Source organism: Rhipicephalus microplus, chromosome 2 (genome assembly GCF_043290135.1).
Source record: "Rhipicephalus microplus isolate Deutch F79 chromosome 2, USDA_Rmic, whole genome shotgun sequence".
NCBI lineage: Eukaryota > Metazoa > Arthropoda > Arachnida > Ixodida > Ixodidae > Rhipicephalus > Rhipicephalus microplus.
In genome coordinates, this window is record NC_134701.1 from 230,774,851 (window position 1) to 230,794,292 (window position 19,442).

The 19,442-nt window shown below is 46.1% G+C and overlaps 1 protein-coding gene across 1 annotated transcript; it reads right to left on the reverse strand.

Moving 5' to 3' along the window:
• Positions 1-1,441: 1,441 nt before the first annotated feature.
• LOC142775620 (uncharacterized) lies at positions 1,442-6,415 on the reverse strand. Its single transcript, XM_075877167.1, has 2 exons — positions 6,254-6,415; positions 1,442-5,014 (listed from the first exon to the last, which is right to left on the reverse strand). Exon 2 carries the CDS (start codon positions 4,950-4,952, stop codon positions 1,548-1,550), a length of 3,405 nt encoding a protein of 1,134 aa, XP_075733282.1. The 5' UTR covers positions 4,953-5,014; positions 6,254-6,415; the 3' UTR covers positions 1,442-1,547.
• Between the last annotated feature and the right edge of the window lie 13,027 nt (positions 6,416-19,442).

Below are 19,442 nucleotides of genomic sequence, written 5' to 3' on the forward strand. Positions count from 1 at the left end.
ATAGATGTTAGTACGCTCTGGTAATGGTTCAACAAAATATTTTGGAATTATAAAAGAAGTAACAACGACATGTATATAGGAATGCTTTAACATGCTTCACAATGTGCTTTTATGGGCTGTACAATATGTTTCAAAGAGCGTTATATGTTGTGTTTCTGTTGCCACCGCGTTTTACCCTGTGCACGGGAGAGGCATATATATTCGCGGACGCCTTCAAAAATTCTTTAGGGACCCCGTGCAACTTCTTCAATCGCCTCTGGGCCACAATGTCGCGATTGCCAGCATCACTGAAACATGCAGCTGTATGTTTTAGAGATGCTGTCAAAGCATGCGCAAAAGCTTCTGCGTTCATTTGCTATCCCTTAGCTGTTTTTGTGGGATCAACCCACAAAAACGACTAGGACAAAGAAATCATGCTTAGTGCCTAAAGTAGCCTAAGTGGTGTAGCAGCTACAAGTGGAAAAAAAAAGGAAATAAAGAGGCCCTTTTCTCGTGAAACTAAATACCAACACCTGTTATAGAATAAATTTGGCCTCTTCTACAAACGCAACGGAATAACAGTGTGCCTGTTGTGAACAAATCTTTTACCCGAATAATAGTTTCCCGGTAAGACTTCGGCTTCTTCGCCCACGTTGTACTTCCGCCGATCTGATCTCAAATCACTCTCTTGTCACGAACGTCATGCTACATATACAAATCAATTACTGCATCAAAACTTAAAGGACCAATGTGTGAACACCGAAGGAAGGCACAATGGAGCGTGCAAATCGATTCTTCCCCGGCTGACGCTCATCGACGCAGGTCAACACGACAGAACATTGACAGGCAGGCTCGACAGTAACAGATGGCCTTGAAGAGGAGTGTTGTCCAGTAAGAGGGAAAACGCTTCGCATCGTAGGAAGACAAGGACCATAAGGTTTCCTGTTGGCTGCCAATATGCGGCCTCATAATTGCAAAGAAGTGTAGAGTTCAGCATCTGGCGGAGTGAATGAGCAGGTGGTGTCCCACAAGAAAGGGTCATGTGGCCCGTAATTAGCAACGAGTTGGGTCACGTGTTTTCTGCAAGCTGTAATACCACCTAATGCTTTCAAAACAAACGTGCATTTTTTTTTCGTTGTGAGTGAACAGTACCACATATTGGAATGTGTCATTTATAACAGAAAGACATTTACTTATGAAGGGACAATGCGCAATTTGCAACCTTTAGTTGAAATGGGCTTGCTGGAACTAATTATAGAGAAGGCATTACGATACAAGGGTCGAAACTTCCGATTAAGCACTTATCGGCTCTTGGTGCTTTTTTTTATGTTGGTGTAAGCAGTCTACGACTTTGACCCGAACGCGTACAGAATAATTGAACAGTAAATTCAACGACACTTGCTTTTCCAAGTCGTACTCGTGTGTGTGCCGAATTTATTGATGCCAAAAGGTACCGGCTGTTAAGTGAAAGCTGGTGATGCCAGGTGAGGATGTTCGTTTTCTTTGTTAACGGAGTGTCAATGTGGATGTGCTGAAAGAAACGCGTCTTTTATCACGCTTTCTGCAGGTCAGTCCCTTGCGCCACCGTGAGTGTCACGAATCTCGAAGAACCGTCCTTGGAAGCCGATCGAGTGAGGTGCCCCTTCATTTCCGCCTCTCATCTCGACACCGGCGTTTGCGAGGGTCTTACGCATCGCTTTCCAGTCCCAACGGTGCAACGGCAGCATCCGTGCCAGCTTCTCTAGATCGTTCGGCACACGAAACGGCCTTCCCTTTTTCTCCGCGAATACGCTGACGCTGAAACTGATCGGGAATCGAACCAGCCGGCCTCCGCGAACACGCATTCCGTAGAACATGCCCTGGTCATCTACTTCCAATCGGTGTCCCGCTCTGTGAATCGCCGTGATCAGTTCGCCGTACCGGAAACCAGGTACAAGTCTGGGCAGGCGATCGACGTCTTCAGGCACCACGAACTGGCGACCACGAATAGTGATGGGGAACCTATCTGAACTATTTCTCGCCCCACTTTCCACGTTACCTGCAGGAATTTCACTGCGGGGTGCAACTTCACCGCCATTTCTGGATACCGGAATTACTTTACCCTTGATTACGAAGGAAACTATGTCGTCGCCGTTGGGTGTCAGGTTTACTTTGATGCCGCTCGGCTGCAGAGTACTAACGAGCAGAGGGATTGCTTTAGGACCGATCGTGCGCACGGCCACTGCCAGGTCATTAGCATCCCTTGGAAGACTGTACCAGCGGCCGTTAATATTAACGCTCACTACTGATCTTGGCGGAACATCTGCACTTGGACTTTGTGCTGTGCTATCTGTATTTAATGGAAAAGTGTGTCTTTCTCCGTTAAAGATGAGGGTTACATGGCCGTTTTCCTTGCGCACTTCAACGCCGAGTAGCTCAAGGCTGTGAAGGATCTTCCCGATAGCAGCCGCGTTTCTGGTCGTGCGAAGCAGTTCGACAATGCGTGGCATATCTTGCGGTATCCTGTGCCTGACGCCGTTGATGGTAAGCAGCATGCGTATGCGCCTAGGGAGTTCAATGACGTCATATCCCTTGTGAGCCGTGCTCAGCATGCCTTCAGGTCCTGGCACGAGTTTGTATCCTGCGTTCTGAATCGTACGTAGGAACTGACGTACTGTTATCTTGCGTTCTTGGATTAGTCGAACGAGCTTTTGGCTGTCCCTTGGCAGCGTCAAGTGGTACCCTCCAACCTCTGTGCTTATCTTAGGCTGTGGTTTAATAGGGTAGAGTTTCCCGTTGAATTCAATGGCAATTACCTGGTGATCTGGACCACGTACAGGGATGATGCCGTAGTTGTTGTAGAGGACATTGAGGATGTCAGTGGGTACGCCGTGTCGCTCCAGCAGCGTGATGATGGATGGAAGATCACGTGGTATTAACAAGTTTCGTCCTCCCATGTTGATTCCGAGGCGAATGGCTACCGGGAACGGAATGCGCACGCCGTCCCTCTCTATGCCAACAACGTTTCCGGTGTCATTGTCGACCACTATCGGAACCTTGGCTCTCTGAAGAGCGTTTATAAGCTCGCCGACTATTTGGCTGTCCGGTTGTTCCAGAATCCTTTCCAGGTCTGCAGGAATGTTGTATCTTCTGCCGCGGATAAAGACGGGAACAGGTGCCACAGAGTGCACGGGAAACTTCCTTCCTCGGAAATCAATCGACGTTATTTCTCCAGAAGGCGCTCTTCGCGGGTGTGCGCCGAATGTCTCAAGAATCGGGAGGACGTGATGAAACAGTTCAGGCCTACCTTCGATTGTTCTCACGAGGTCTTCTATGTCTTTGGGAAGTGTAAAAGGGCGCCCGTTTACGAAGACTCTGGGAGTAACAGGTTGCGGTAGCCCAGTGTCCTTGTCAAACAACGTGAAGGATGAAACCTTACCGGTGTTGTCAGGCTTAAGAGTTCCTCCAAACTGGCGAATTATTGTCGTTATTGCGGGAAGTTGCTCGGGATGCCGGGAGGCGAAAGCGGCAAGCTTGTCGGTATCTCGTGGCAGCATGAATGTGTTTCCATTGATTCTTATAGTGAAAGCCACGGTGATCGGCCTGGGAAGGTTGATCCGCTTTCCTTCGACGGTAACGTGATCAATCGGCCTTCGCAAGTCTGGAAACTTCACACCTTTGTTGACTAGCGTCTTGTAGATAGGTACGAACAAACTAGGATTATCTTCCAGAAACTTTAGTTGAGAACGAACGTCTTCTGGGACTTGCTTGTCCTTAGGTGCAACTTTAACAAGATCTGGAAGGTTAACTTCTGGAGTTCGCTCTTTTGCCTCAGGAGCTGAAGGCTTACCGGTAGGACTAGATGGTCGCTCTCCTGGTTGACTGGAAGGTGGGAAGTTTAGAGGTCTTGGAAACTTGGAGTGAGGTATGTTAATTGGGCGAGAAGGGAAATTATTTGGGTTGGTGATTGTGGGTTTGGAATCACCTAAACTGAAAGGCCCCGAAGAGCCTTCGCTGTTAAAGCTTTCGGAGTTGTCGGATTCTCCAGGACGAGTGTCGAACTCAGGTGAATAACTCTCGGGCTTGAATCTTTCAGAACTGAAAGGGAAGTCATTCTGAGAACCCGAAGGTAGCAAATCTTCTGGGCTTGATTGATCGGACGTCTCAGGAGACGATGGTTTACGGACCCCGCTGGAAAATGGTCCAGACTCTTTCGAACGTGGGAAGTTCTCATTTGAACTTCCCGGTTCGAATTCTTGGGATTCAGAAGAATTACTGTCACTAGGAATCCGTTCGTCGGGCTGCCAGAAAGATTGAGGCCTTGGACGTTTTTGAGTAGGATGCGTTGAATCTAAAGGCCCTGTTATTTCGTCACCAGGTTGGTCGTTTGACGGTCTGAAGGTTTCGGGATTGGGTGGTTGCGGAATAAAAAAATTGGACACTCCTGGAGTTTCATCTCTGTTCTTTGGGGCACGTTGTGCGGGAGCGGCGAAACTGAACCCGTGATAATCAGGTCGGGACCCTGTTGGGTGGACCTTGTCAGGAAAGCTGGACGTGTTTGGTGCAGACGGTCGCTCCTGGCTACCTCCAGGCGTTAACGTTTCTTCTTGCGAACCGAAAGACGGGAATCGTTGCTTCCCGCCTGGCGAAGCTACCGGTCTCCGGTTCCGAAGAATATCGAGAAAGACGGGGGAGAGTTCCGGGAAAGTGTTGAGCGCACTTCGAATCTGAGACTTGATCTTCGGTGACACAGGAATCTTCTCCCCACCGATGGTTATCTCGTCTACCAGCGATGTTGGCCGAGTCTCGGAGAGATCTTTGACAATCTTGCCGACCGTTTTGGCGGCAGGACCACTGATGACTCGCATGCCTCTGTCGGTTGGCACGACGAACGAGCTTACGCACTCCATTGGGCACTGGGAGTGGCAGTGGCCAATACGGAACGATGCCAGCAGCGGCAGCAGGACGGCTTGCATCCGCTGGAGAGGCAACATTGTCGTGGAGTTGAAAATTGCCGCGGTTCAATGCTGGCAGATGGACGCCTCGCGGCTGCTCACTGAAATAAATGAGCGCGTGAACGCACGCTTAGTTTGGCCGCTTGGACAACGATTACCACGCATTCTAAGCAACAAAGCAATCATTTCTTCGTGTGAGGTTCTAGGATGTTTGAAAGGAATGCACATATTTATTCGCCGCAACGGCACTGACGCATTTATTTCTGAGCTCCTTCGACGTAATGGTCATACGGTAAGTATAAGCGTAACTTAATTAAGTCAAGCGTCTTAGTATACCGACTTACGCAGCCTAAGACATGTTTGTACAAGTGGTATTACATGGATGAGGGTGTGCCACAGAATTTACAAAATGTTTAGAAAGCAGGAAACTCTGGGATGACCGTTAAAACACACGATTTTTATATCGGCATTCGTCGTATGGGGCTATCACATAATAGAATTCAGTTTGTTAGTTGTGTGGTTGGTTGCTAACACAGGTTTTCAGATGTGACACGTAAGTAATTGTGCGCTGACACACTCAAAGGAAAATCGAAGCTTGGGACTGTGCAGGTAGCCCTAAAGAAGTACGAAAACAATTACCTACAACCTGAAAACCGATAATACATGCGTTAAAGCTTAGTTTGGTGCGTAGGACTGTATGGTGAAACGATGCTGCTTAGTGATAAACACTTTCATAATCCATCGTCCCCAAATGCTTACTACAATGCAATATACGCAATTCAGGGTGTGTTTTGTGTGCATTTGGTCATTATATAAAGTCGAATGAACCGACCATGCAGCGCACTTTGTGCCTCTTGAAGAATTTGTGTGAAATTTGTTGTTCATACACGCGCATGCAGCCTTAGTAAAGCTTCCATTGATGCTTCTTTAGCCAGTTATTCGAGAAGTTTTGGCTTGTTTTTTGTACTCATAAATGTTGTATTGTTCTGCTATGATTATCACTTGAACTCAGATTTTTCACTCTAAATATATATATAGTAAACGTCAAAACCTGCATGACACCTTGCTTGGTTGAACACTGTCTGATACAACTATTAACTCATCGATATATGGACGTGCCGCAAAATAGGCCTCGTATTAGCGCCACTAATTAGACGAAGTTGTCAGCTGCCGTTTCAAGGGTGCTTGTATAGATGTAGGATTCTTCAGCTAATGAAGCAAGAGAAAAAAAGAGCCTCTACTGCAACGCATTTTTTCGTTGTGATGGGACAAGCTGCCGTCAAAGTTACACGCCCAGCGCTATTGTGCTTAAACACAAACCTGCGTGCATACCCACTTACGTATATAGCGTTGACGACCCAAGAGCAGTCGCCTCTTGTAGTTACTCCTGCAGCCGCCAGACCCCTTATTGTATTGCCACAGGAGCCAGCAGCTTCAAGCGAGAGATAAATCTGCGTCTTCTGCGCCGCGAAGTAGATCGTTTCGTAAAGAAGAAGGTGCTGCTGCTGTTGCCGTGTCGAGGCTGTTCAACAACTCGTAGTGCTGTTAGCCCGCGGGAGGGCCGCCCCGTTGTCCGCAAGATCGACCTCTTGTGCATGTCTGTCCTTGCTCTATCGCCCACTTTTCTGCCAAACAGACAGACACGCTCGCGTTCGTACTTACTCTTCTATTAAGAGCAGCTTTGTTTATTGGCCAGCAGAGGGCCTCGCGGAAATACGGTGCCGCGGCTTGACAGCTCCGCGTCAGCCGCCTTCAATGGCCGCCCTAACGAACTCTTTCGCCGCGGGCCACGCCGCCATTGCGGCTGTTACGCCGACTCGCCAATCTCGCTGCAGACGTGAAGAAGAGAGGTTTAGGGAAAGGGGGAGCCACGAACGCCCGAGCTGTTGTCTCCGCAGTACCGTGCAGCGATGTGGAAGCCCGAGCTCACGGGGGAGTCGGAACTCGTTGTGGGAGAGACGCGAGGCTGATCGTTCCGTAGGGTTGATGACTCTCGCAACGGCCGTCTGTCTAATTACGATGTACGAAGGATTTTTATGGCCACTGCCTGACGACAGTCTCAACGAGCACGATTTCAGAATCCGAATTTGGTGACACCCATGTGACTTAACACTTCTGGAACTGCATTCCCCTGGAGTAGCACTGGCTGGATCACACTTACGTTACCGGGACGCAACTGTGCGCACCTACGTAAGGTCTACTTTACAACTCCGTCCTCACTGCGATGCTCATTCATATTGCTCGTTCTCACAATTTATTTTTCTAGGACAAATACTGCAGGTGTCTTACACCCTTCCCCTTTGCAGTCTTTCTGTTTCTGCGAACAAAGAGAGACCGCAAAGGGGAAGGGTGTAATGATGGTCTTGCTGGTATATTCGCCCAACGTATTGTACAAAACATGTCACACATCTTAAAAATTATTTACCACCGATTCAATATACTTACAGGACTAATAAGTGCATGTAAATTTGGCATAAATGAACGTCTTCAACTTGGCGAACCCGAAAACGTCAATTTTGAACACATATTTGGGTTGCGCGAAAAGAATACGGACGAAAGAGAGTGGACAAGACGCGCGCAAACTTCAACTGTGATATACGGAAGGCTAAAGCGGCTCAATATGAATAGACATTAGCCTGACTCGTGCTTATACATCACAACAAAAATGAAGAAGGATACTCGTACATATGATAAATATCTACAGTGACAACGCCAAAGAAACAGTAGATGGTGATATAAAATCTAACAAAGATAAGAAAAGGCATGCGCAAAGACGGTTAACTGAAAAAACAGTGAACTGTCCCACAATACGGCCATGTTTCATTACCTAAAACCATCTAAAAATTGCAGCTCCTTGAAAGCAAAGTCAGCGAAGGCACTCATACGCATTTGTCACTTCTAGTGATGAAGAAGACCTCCATGATTTCTCTTTCCGTTTTGTTGTTAGACTTGTACAGGATTACTGTATCTCTTAAGATCGGCGTGAATCCGCATCGCCTGCAGTGCAAATATGTGTTCAAGAATGCACCAACTAGCACTAACGAAAGCTTTACTGAAACGTCAATTTTGACACCGTTACGCGTTCACTGATGCGACTGAACGCTCATTTTGCGCTTCTTTGTTACGGAAATGCCATAACAGCCACACACTTATTAGCGACTGCTTGCAGACAGGCCCATCATATGCAATGGACTAGCCTTTCGTTTGCTTCGTTCGCACCGCATTGGTAACACTACGGAGCTTCTCCAGTAACACATGCTGAAAAGAACGCTGTCTTCTCCCGTAGCAACAGCATAATAGCTTGCAAGTGCTGTATTTCGAGACGGAGCTTCGGTTCTGCAGGTAATCTAGGTTTGTAGGCGGGAGTTGTAAACAACGCAAATGCTCATTAGGCTTGCATACGTAGTTGACGTGCACATCGATCAGTCAAGTTTTTGGGGCAAGCACCCTGTAGCGTATAAGGCTTGTCGGCGTGTCTTGTAGTCACGGTATGACGTGTCATGTCACGGCCCATGATAAATGGCGAGAGAGAGAGGGCTGCGTCGTACAGGGAGGAGGAAGAACATTGGGCTGCGACGTCACACGTCGCATGCCACCAGTTTTCTCGGAAACTCATGGAACGAGGCTTTGCGACGTCGGCCTCCCGTTTCACGGTGATTCGCGTCGTCACGGTGTGCCATGTAGTCATGGTCCATCATGAAAACGAGTGTGCGCCACAGAAATCGGGCAAATGTCACTACTCGCCACTGGTCCACACAAGATGAAGGCGTCAACAGTTAGCCCAAAAAATAAACGATGACGTTAGTGCAACTGGAACGCCCTTCCCTACGTGCTAAAGAAAACTGAAACAAGACATGTAAAGATAAAGGAGAAGAAGCGGTGGCTTAGGATTTGTGCTTGGCTTCAGGAAACGAAATGAACGAGACTTCAAGTGGCTATTTGTGTGTTATTATTGCAGCGTTAGTTTACCTTAAACTTTTGAAAGCTTTAGTTTTACGTTATTACTTTTAATATTTTTAGTCGCATTTATTTGTAGTCAAGATAACGACTATAATGTCTGGTCTGAACAGGAGAAAAATAACTATTGCGCTCTTTTTGTTTTACATCCGTCATTTTTTTTCTTTGTAATCAATATTTCGTAGTTAAAATGTCTACTCTTAATCAATTCTTAACCGGTCCGCCTGAGTGGGTATGAGCCATGTTTGCACTATAATCATCATCATCATCATAATCACCATCATCCTAATAATATTAATCATCACCATAATCATAATCATCATCATCAAGACCCTGTGGTGACAGCCCTGGGTATATAACAACGTTGTCCTGCCTATGTAGGATGGTAAGAGGTGTCGCGGTTACCCGATGATCTCCGAGCAAGCTCTTCTAGTATTATCCACTTTGTGGATATGGCGGTGATATTCAGATGTCAAGCCGCTTAGAGTCGAGCTTAATCCGGCCTTCGGCGTGACAACCCTCATGGCACATGCGTGTCCGCTCCCCCTCTATCTTCCCTCCTAGGCTCCCCCTCCCTCGCCTGGCAATGCCGACGCAGGCAGCGTCTGCTAAAGAGTTTCTTGATTGAAAAAAAATGGCAGCATATCCACGGAGTGCATGATGGAGAGTGGGGCGAAGCATTCGTCCGTCCATTCGTTCTTGCTTCCGTCTATCCATGTGTCCGTCTGTATGACCGTCCATGCGTTCATCCGCCGGTCCGTGTGGGCGTCTTTTCGTGCGCTCGTTAAAACTTTCTAAAACCAAGGAGGTTACGCCCAGCGAGTATAACGTATCAACCTTTTCCTGTCAGATAGTGCTCAATATGCATGCCAATAGCTGCTAATGGGAAATGAGAGACAGAAAAGTTCGGCTTTTACTTTCTTACGGCTTGCGCTTCGTATCTACTTCCCACCTTTAAACACCTCGAGTTCATGGTATATACTAGTTCACTGTATTCATGGCACTGCGGCTCAACGCTCGCTAAACCTTTCTAAAACTAAGGGGGTTACACCCAGCGAGTATAACGTAGCAACCCTTTCTTGTCAGATAGTGCCCAATGTACACGCCAATGGCTGCTAATGGGGAATGAGAGACAGGAGCATTCGGCTTTTAGTTAACGCGCACGCCGCGAACTTTTTATTGTCCAACAACGCACAGGAGAAATCTCCCACCGGCACCACCTTGCAGGTCAAAATGTAACTCTAGTTACACACTACGACTACGACTACGACTACGAGGGACGAACGGATGCCGCTTTAAGAAGCTTCGCCCCTAAAAAAAAAAAAAAAGCGACTGCTCGCGCTGCACAACCGGCTTCTGGCCACCCCGTATATATAGGCACTGGATCTTTACCTGCAAGGTAGTGGCGGTGGGAGCCTTCTCCTGTGAGTTGCTGAATTATAAAAACTAGCAGCATGCTCGTTGAAAAATAAAAGTGGAATGTAGGTCTCTGTGTCCAATCGGAGCCTTCTGTCTCTCATTGCCGATTAGCAGTGACTGGCATGTTCCATTAGGAATTAAACATTAGACCATGACTGCGTGGCTGGCGCTTCCTTAGGTTTCTCTCCTGCGCAACGCTGCGATGAGTGCAAGCGTCAACGTCGCCGCCAGTGTAAGCGTCAGCGCCCACTGCTTTGCATCTACACACGGTACCCATTAGCGGGAGATGGCGTCATTTTTTTTTTCAACGACATCTACGATGAGTTCACTCAAACCCAGAAAGAAACACAATGCCTTGGTACCAATTCTCAAAAATCTCTAATGTAATTCGTTTTTTGTCGCACGCGAAGTAGCAGTCAGCCACTGTGCAAGTTATTCTCACGCTAGGCGTCATAACTTCAGTACTCGTGTCGAGGCTACACGTATGTTCCATCAACTAAATAAACTGTGTTCACCCACCCGCCAAGTATCCCAGCATCCGCCCAACACACCCGTCACGTCTTTCACGATGCCCATCATTATTTCCAGCATGCCCAGCACGTTTTCCATCAAGTCCACCTGACTTTACAGCATGTACACCATAAACTTCATTATGATTAACGCTGGGGTTTTAAGTAGGGTATACTACGAATATCGTTGTTCAGCGTTTGATATGTAAATGTGCAAGGTTCGGCTGGCAAGCACCACTGTTAAAATTGACAGTACCTGTAAATGGCCCGACTACTTGTTGCCATTGATTGTCTAAAGTTCATTGCCTTTGTCTTTCGTGCATTTTTTTCTAAATATGTTCTTGCTTTATTCTGTATTTTATACATTCGATAGTGCTGCTTTTGCTTAACAAGATCATCTTGATCATTATGTATGATTGTTACCCACGGTGCAACGGCTGCACCAAAGTCAGGAGTATAAAATAAATAAAATAAATATATATCATAAATAAATAAATAAATAAATAAGTAAATAAATAAATAAATAAATAAATAAATAAAAAGTAAATAACATTGCGTCGACGGGCGTTCACCTGTCTTTCGCATATATAGCTGCACAGTATTAAAACACACGGTGCGCCGAGCAGGCTGCTTATCTCTGTCGTGTCGCGCAAAGAAGCACAGCCCTGCGGGAGAAGGCTGCGGGGAAGGCGGAGGGCGCGTTTCGTTAGGTCTTGCCATTGTTGCTGCCCGAGGCGGGAAAAATTGAGATTCGTTTTCGCGGTTCCGCGAGCGCACGCGCTTGTATATATGTATTGGTTTGGGCTAAAGTACGACCCCGTCATCGCCCCGACTGGCGACATACGTTATGCCGAATCGCACGAGACGCGGTGTGTAATGAATTCGACATTGTGTCGTTTACGCGTTATGCGCATTGTGCGTACGAACGTGACAAAAAAAAAGGAGGAAGTTTAATCGAAACGAAAAAAAAAAAGACCAATGGAACAGCTGCTGCCTTGTGCTACGTTTCACTTATTAGTTTCCTTCGGTCGGGACGAATATCCGGGTGAAGACGTCTTTTATTCATAATTTCTTACTTTTTCGCGACCTGTTCGTTGAAAGCGTTCAGAAGGCATGAATGTTAGACGCTCTACAGCAGTATTTGAGGGCGCGTTTTGTGGTGTATCTCTTTGGCTAGTTTAAAAGCTTGGTTATGTTGGGCATATCTGTCATTGCCAGCGCATGACTGAAGTGATGCGGGTGAAAAATACCCGCTATTCTCGGTTTTACGGGGCTGGTTGTTTTCACGTTTGAGAAAACGGTGAACACAAACGGCTGCGGCATTCTCGCTAAAAAAATGAAAAAGAGAGAAAGAGTATATGACCACGCAGTTTTGCATACGTCACCGCCACGTGCTGCTTCCGTTCTATGATTACTGCCCACTCTTAAGCTATTCTTTATGTTTCACTTCTTTTTCACACCTTCAGATTTAACTATCGTCACAGAGAACTTTTGTGAATCCATTTTCACGGAACTCCTTACGTGGTTAAAGTGTCACCGTCGGAGATACCAGGAAGGCAGGCACTTAGCCAGATTTTAACGCGATAGCGGTAAAGAGTTCATTTTGCTGAAATCCCGGCGTCCGACGTCGTTGGTTGTGATCAAAAAATCATCTTGTGCGTGACCGAAAAATCAAGAAAGATGCAAAGAAAAATACTGGGTGTAAGAGGGGATTGAAATCGGGTCGTCGGCGTAAAAGCGAGTGTTCTATACCACACAGCCAAACGTGTGCTTTGGAATACAGCAAACATAACTTCCTCCGCTTGGAAATGCAGTGAAATTAACCTTCATGATTTACAAACACACGCGTCCTGTATACATGCTTTACAATAAAGCATGAAATATTGCCCTCATAAAACATGGCACAAGCGTACATTTCCATCGGGCGTCAGAGCATGTGATTAACATAATAACTTCATTGTTTAAAGCCAGTCACCCACTACAAAAGGCACACGCGTTACTGCGCCTATTCCTTTAAGACCACGTATAGTGTGTGTACGGAAAGTTCGAAAAGATTTTATTCACTAAGTGTTTGAAAGTACTCACTTAAGAACAGGATATTGCTATTGCCCTCAACTCTTAAAGGCGAAACTTAAGGATACCTCATTTTTTTTTAGGGGTTGGGGGTTGGTTGGAGGTTGGGGGAGTTGTTTATGCCTCTTGTGTGCAATGCAAATCGGTTCTGTGGAATCCTGCAAGGTGGTGGAAAGGTTAAGAAATGAAAATGAACAACCAATCTCGGACCAGGATGAATTTTTCAATGGTAGCTTTGTGAAAAAATCTGTACGGATTTTTTATGTGGTTTCGTTCTACAAACGAGTGGTTGTATGTTTCCCTTTCTTGACCCTTTCCTTGTCTATATATGATTTGTATACATGCGAAAAGACATTTCGGGGAGGAGATATATTGACCCCCCTCACCCTGGTTATATCGGTGCAATTAGGCTTCGATGACAACGCTCACATGAAGACGTAATTAGTACTTCTGAATCTTTTTACTAAGGATGACGTAGAACAAAAAAAATTAAAATGTAGCACTAAACACCAAAGTAACTCCATGCTAACAACAATAGTATAAGTCGAAAAATCTGTATGGAGAGTAGCGCATTGCCAAGGCAACTATGATCATGGTGCACTGCTTGCTTGGACGAGATGACTGGTTAACTGCTCCGTTTCATCTCTAATAACTTGTGTTTTTAGGGGTGAAGCCTCTTACGCCGTGGGTTCGTCAGCCCACCCGTACGTCCGTCCGTCCGTCCGTCCGTCCACTTCGCCCCACTCGTCGTCATTCACCTCGTTGACATGCTGTGATTTTTTTTTTTCACCTGGAGGCTGTGGGCCGAATATAAACCAGCGCGACCTCTGGAACAGTTTTATCCTTGCAGAGATTCGGAATGAAGAGATTACCCAAAGAACTTGCCGAGATTATGTATGTATGTATGTATGTATGTATGTATGTATGTATGTATGTATGTATGTATGTATGTATGTATGTATGTATGTATGTATGTATGTATGTATGTATGTATGTATGTATGTATGTATGTATGTATGTACGTACGTACGTACGTACGTACGTACGTACTATAGCCTTAATGAAAGGGTGGTAGGTATTGTAATTAAACTGAATAAAAGATACAAGATGAAGGTAGTACAGGCTTACGCGCCTACATCCAGCCATGATGACGCTTCAGTTGAAAGCTTCTATGAAGACGTGGAATCGGCAATGAGTAAGGTAAAAACACAGTATACTATAGTGATGGGCGACTCTAATGCAAAGGTAAGGAGGAAGCAGGCTGGAGACCAGGCAGTAGGAGATTATGGCATCGGCACTAGAAACGCCAGAGGAGAGCTACTAGTAGAATTCGCAGAACGCAATAATTTGCGGATTTTGAATACCTTCTACCGAAAACGAGAAAATCGCAAGTGGACATGGAGGAGCCCTAATGGTGAAAATAAGAACGAAATAGACTTTATAATGACTGCACACCCAGGAATCGTGAAGGATGTGGAAGTGGTTGGCAAGGTACCATGCAGCGACCATATAATGGTACGGTCTCGAATTCACCTAGACTTGAAGAAGGAACGACAGAAACTGATACGCAAGAAGCCAATCAATGAGCTAGCACTGAGAGGGAAAGTACAGGAATTCATAGTGTCGCTGCAGAACAGGTACTCGGCTCTTAGTGAGGAAACCAACCTTAGCGTAGATACAATGAATGATAATCTGACGAGTATCATTACGGAGTGTGCAGTGGAAGTTGGAGGCAGGATAGTTGGACAGGACACTGGTAAGCTTTCCCAGGAAACGAAGAACCTAATTAAGAAGCGTCAAATCGTGAAAGTCTCAAGTACAACAGACAAAATAGAACTGGCAGAGCTTTCGAAGTTGATTAATAGGCGTAAGGTATGCGATGTAAGAAGGTATAACATGGAGAGAATTGAACACGCTCTGAAAAACGGAGGAAGCGTCAAAGCAGTGAAGAGGAAACTTGGGATAGGCAAAAGTAGGATGTATGTACTAAGGGACAAAGAAGGCAAAATAACTACCAATATGGATAGGATAGTTGAAATAGCAGAGGAGTTTTACAGAGATCTGTACAGTAGCCGAGACAACCATGACCTTAAGACTATAAGAACTAGCAGTAACCCAGATGACACCCCCCCAGTAATGATAGAAGAAGTCAGAAAAGCTTTGGAGAGCATGCAAAGAGGCAAAGCTGCTGGTGAGGATCAGGTAACATCAGACCTGCTGAAAGATGGAAGACAGATTGTGTTAGAAAAACTAGCCACCCTGTTTACGAGGTGTCTCCTGACGGGAAGGGTACCAGAGTCTTAGAAGAACGCTAACATCATCTTAATACATAAGAAAGGAGATGACAAGGACTTGAAGAATTACAGGCCGATCAGCTTGCTTTCTGTAGTATACAAGCTATTTACAAAGGTAATTGCTAACAGAAAAAAGAAAACATTAGAATTCAATCAACCGGAGGAACAAGCAGGATTTCGAACAGGCTACTCAACAATTGACCACATTCATACTATCAATCAGGTAATAGAGCAATGCTCAGAGTATAACCAACCACTATACATAGCCTTCATAGATTACGAGAAGGCGTTTGATTCAGTAGAAATATCAGCCGTCATGCAGACACTGCGGAATCAGGGCGTAGATGACGTATATATAAACATTCTGGAAGAAATCTACAGGGGATCAACTGCTACCATAGTGCTTCATAAAGAAAGCAACAGAATACCAATCAAGAAGGGTGTAAGGCAGGGAGACACAATCTCCCCAATGCTATTTACCGCGTGCTTACAGGAGGTTTTCAGAAGCCTAGAATGGGAACAGTTAGGGATAAGAGTTAATGGAGAATACCTTAGTAACGTAAGCATGTGGGAGGTGGATTAGGGAACAAACGGGGGTTAAGGATATCATAGCTGAAATCAAGAAGAAGAAATGGACATGGGCAGGGCATGTAGCGCGTAGACAGGATAACCGCTGGTCATTAAGGGTAACTGACTGGATTCCCAGAGAAGGGAAGCGGGTTAGGGGGAGACAGAAGGTTAGGTGGGCAGATGAGATTAAGAAGTTTGCGGGTATAAATTGGCAGCAGCAAGCACAGGACCGGGTTAACTGGCGGAACATGGGAGAGGCCTTTGTCCTGCAGTGGACGTAGTCAGGCTGATGATGATGATGATGATGATGACCTTAGTAACTTGCGCTTCGCCGATGACATTGCATTGCTGAGTAACTCAGGGGACGAATTGCAACCCATGATTACGGAGTTAGACAAGGAGAGCAGAAAGGTGGGTCTTAAAATTAATCTGCAGAAAATGAAAGTAATGTACAACAACCTCGGAAAGGAGCAGCGCTTCGAGATAGGTAATAGTGCACTTGAAGTTGTAAAAGACAATGTCTACTCAGGGCAGGTAATAACCGCAGAGCCTAACCACTAGATTGAAGTAACTAGAAGAATAAGAATGGGGTGGAGCACATTCGGCAAGCACTCTCAAATTATGACAGGTAGATTGCCACTATCCCTCAAGAGGAAGGTATATAACAGCTGTATCTTGCCGGTACTTAGCTACGGAGCGGAAACCTGGAGACTTACAAAGAGGGTTCAGCTTAAAGTTAGGACGACGCAGCGAACAATGGAAAGAAAAATGGTAGGCGTAACCTTAAGAGACAAGAAGAGAGCAGAGTGGATTAGGGGACAAACGGGGGTTAAGGATATCATAGTTGAAATAAAGAAGAGGAAATGGACATGGGCCGGGCATGTAGCGCGTAGACAGGATAACCGCTGGTCATTAAGGGTAACTAACTGGATTCCCAGAGAAGGGAAGCGGGTTAGGGGGAGACAGAAGGTTAGGTGGGCAGATGAGATTAAGAAGTTTGCGGGTATAAATTGGCAGCAGCAAGCACAGGACCGGGTTAACTGGCGGAACATGTGAGAGGCCTTTGTCCTGCAGTGGACGTAATCAGGCTGATGACGATTATGATGATGATGTACGTACGTATGCACGTATGTATGTATGTATGTATGTATGTATGTATGTATGTATGTATGTATGTATGTATGTATGTATGTATGTATGTATGTATGTATGTATGTATGTATGTATGTATGTATGTATGTATGTATGTATGTATGTATGTATGTATGTAATGTATGTATGCGTACGTGTTTGTGCACACTGCACCTATATTTTAAAAATCTCAAGTCCGGAGTGTGGACCACCTACTCCAATTCTCCCCTATCAAATATACCTTTTGTGCAACACCAATACCCACGAAGCGATTGAGGCGCGTAGGCAACCTTCAGTGAACGACCGCGCAACAGATTGCCGACCGATCACGACAGCTGCTTGGCACCGGGGAGCGCGCTGCTGTCCGGGCCGCTGTCAATGGCGGCATACGTCGGTCCGACAGGCTTCCAGGTGCGTGACAATGTGTCAAGCCGACAAACCGGGAAGTATTCTGCGATGGTCATGTTCTGTTGCTGCTAAGATGAAAGAAAAACTAATAGGCTCTCCATATTCTCTCGCCCGCAGACCCCTGACGACACTGATTGCATCAATGGACTGCTTATCGTGGTGTCTAATAGTTTTATTCCATGTCGCTGTATGACTTGATTTAGTATGCGAAGTTATGGGCAGATGTCCTGTAGCTGAGAAAAATGGACTGCTCCGCTGTGAGTCGTTATTCAGGGTTCGTCCTTGTTCGTCGACAGTGCGAAGCCTCCCAGCAAGTGCCGGAACTTATCCAGATGTGCGTTTTGCTGGACCCAAGAAACGTTTATTTTCGCTCACTCACTCACTCACTCACTCACTCACTCACTCACTCACTCACTCACTCACTCACTCCGTGGTGTTCTAAACACACCCTGTTTTCTCGTAGTGATGGTGGTCATAGCACTTATGGAAGACCAGGCGTGTTGGTTTAACGCTGTGTGTGCTTGTGCTCTCCCTCTGTCTGTTGTTGTCGTCGCCCCTCACAATTTAAATGACTAATGCAGTATCTCGTATTCAGCGCTTCCTCGAGTAGGTGGTTATTAAGGTGAAACCATTTCGTGTTTCTTGAGAAGAAAAATGCGGCACGCAGTACAACAAAAACCCACGAGAAGGTAATCGAAATATCGGTTCGAATCGGAATCGAGCCTGTAGGTATTTAGCGTGGCAGCCAAGCATTCTTCCACAGAGCTGCTGAACCAGTGCTCGACCATTTTGAAAAATGGCCCTATCCCCTTCAGGCGTGAATTATGATGCATGGTCTGCATTTATGTCTTACTCGGGTTGCGTAATTCCCAGGTACTCAATATTACACTTCAAGAAAGTAAGGGAAGGAATATGCGGTAATTAAATGTTTAATCATGCTGCTCAGAAAGTGTGCGCTATTTTCTTTGGTTGTATTCATTTAAATGGAAATAAAAAATACTTTTGACGTTGTTTCTGCAACACGGAACGTCGATATTTGCAGTGCCTTCTGCAGATTGCTTAGTCATGCCCGGCGCTTCCTCTATTTTATCAATGCCAGTTAGATGCACCCGATCCAGCCCTTCACCATCCTTTCCACTAGCCCTTTTCCCGCTCTTGCCCATAACCTAGCCTTGGCGTGTGCTTTGAGGTCATGGAAAAGAGAGCCCCTCATGCAGTGCCTCACGACGGGAATAATATATGGTCATTTTTTGTTCAGTTGTGTACAGATCCGTGGGGCGGCGTTTCACATTCCTCGTGATTAAGGAGCCTTCATGTGCGTGCCGCACGCATGAAGGCTCCCTCGTGATCACGCTGGTTGTGTAAGTGATACGATGTTCTGAGACAGCCTGTCGCCTCACGGTGACGCCGCTGCGCAACAGCAAGATGAAGTGGCGGCGTCATTGCTTCCAGACACAAGGAAGGGACATGAAGGAACAAATCTGACAGACGTATGATATTGGGGAGGGGCAGACGTCTATCACATCTCCAGGGGAAAGCGCTCGGAAGCACATGCGACGCAAGCAGCGCCACCCCTCATGTGGCGTCGCATCACGACCACTGCCTGAACTAAGGCGGACCGACGGCTCCCGTTGAGAAGCACGCGTTTACACTGGCACGGAAAGGGCTAACTTAGGCGTTGGTCATACGCAGCACACTGAAATCAGGCCAAGGAATGGTGACAATGCAAATATTCCAAATCACCCAATGAGCAATGTTGCTCCATTTCGGTCACAGGTCGCCACAACTAGCATAAACAAGTTGCATTCACTCACAGTTAGAACTGACGGAATGCATTTCTATTCGTTGTTGACATACAGCATTATGCCCGACGCGCCACCTTCTGAGTTCTTATTGACTAGAGCTAGCATGATTGGGAAGAGCGGGCTAGGAATAGTAAGTTTTCTTACAGGGCCGTTATGCTATAGAACTATCGACTCACTGACTGTCGGGCGATTGAGCTCTAATTAGCTTAAAGCTCCAGAAAGGCGGAACGTGACATGTCCCAGAACACTGTTCTATCGCAAACTCTTTCTGATACATCGATGGTCGTCCTAATGTGCGGCGTCGGCTGGACACCGTACAAATAGTAATATGTGGGGTTTAACGTTCCAAAACCAGGATATGAA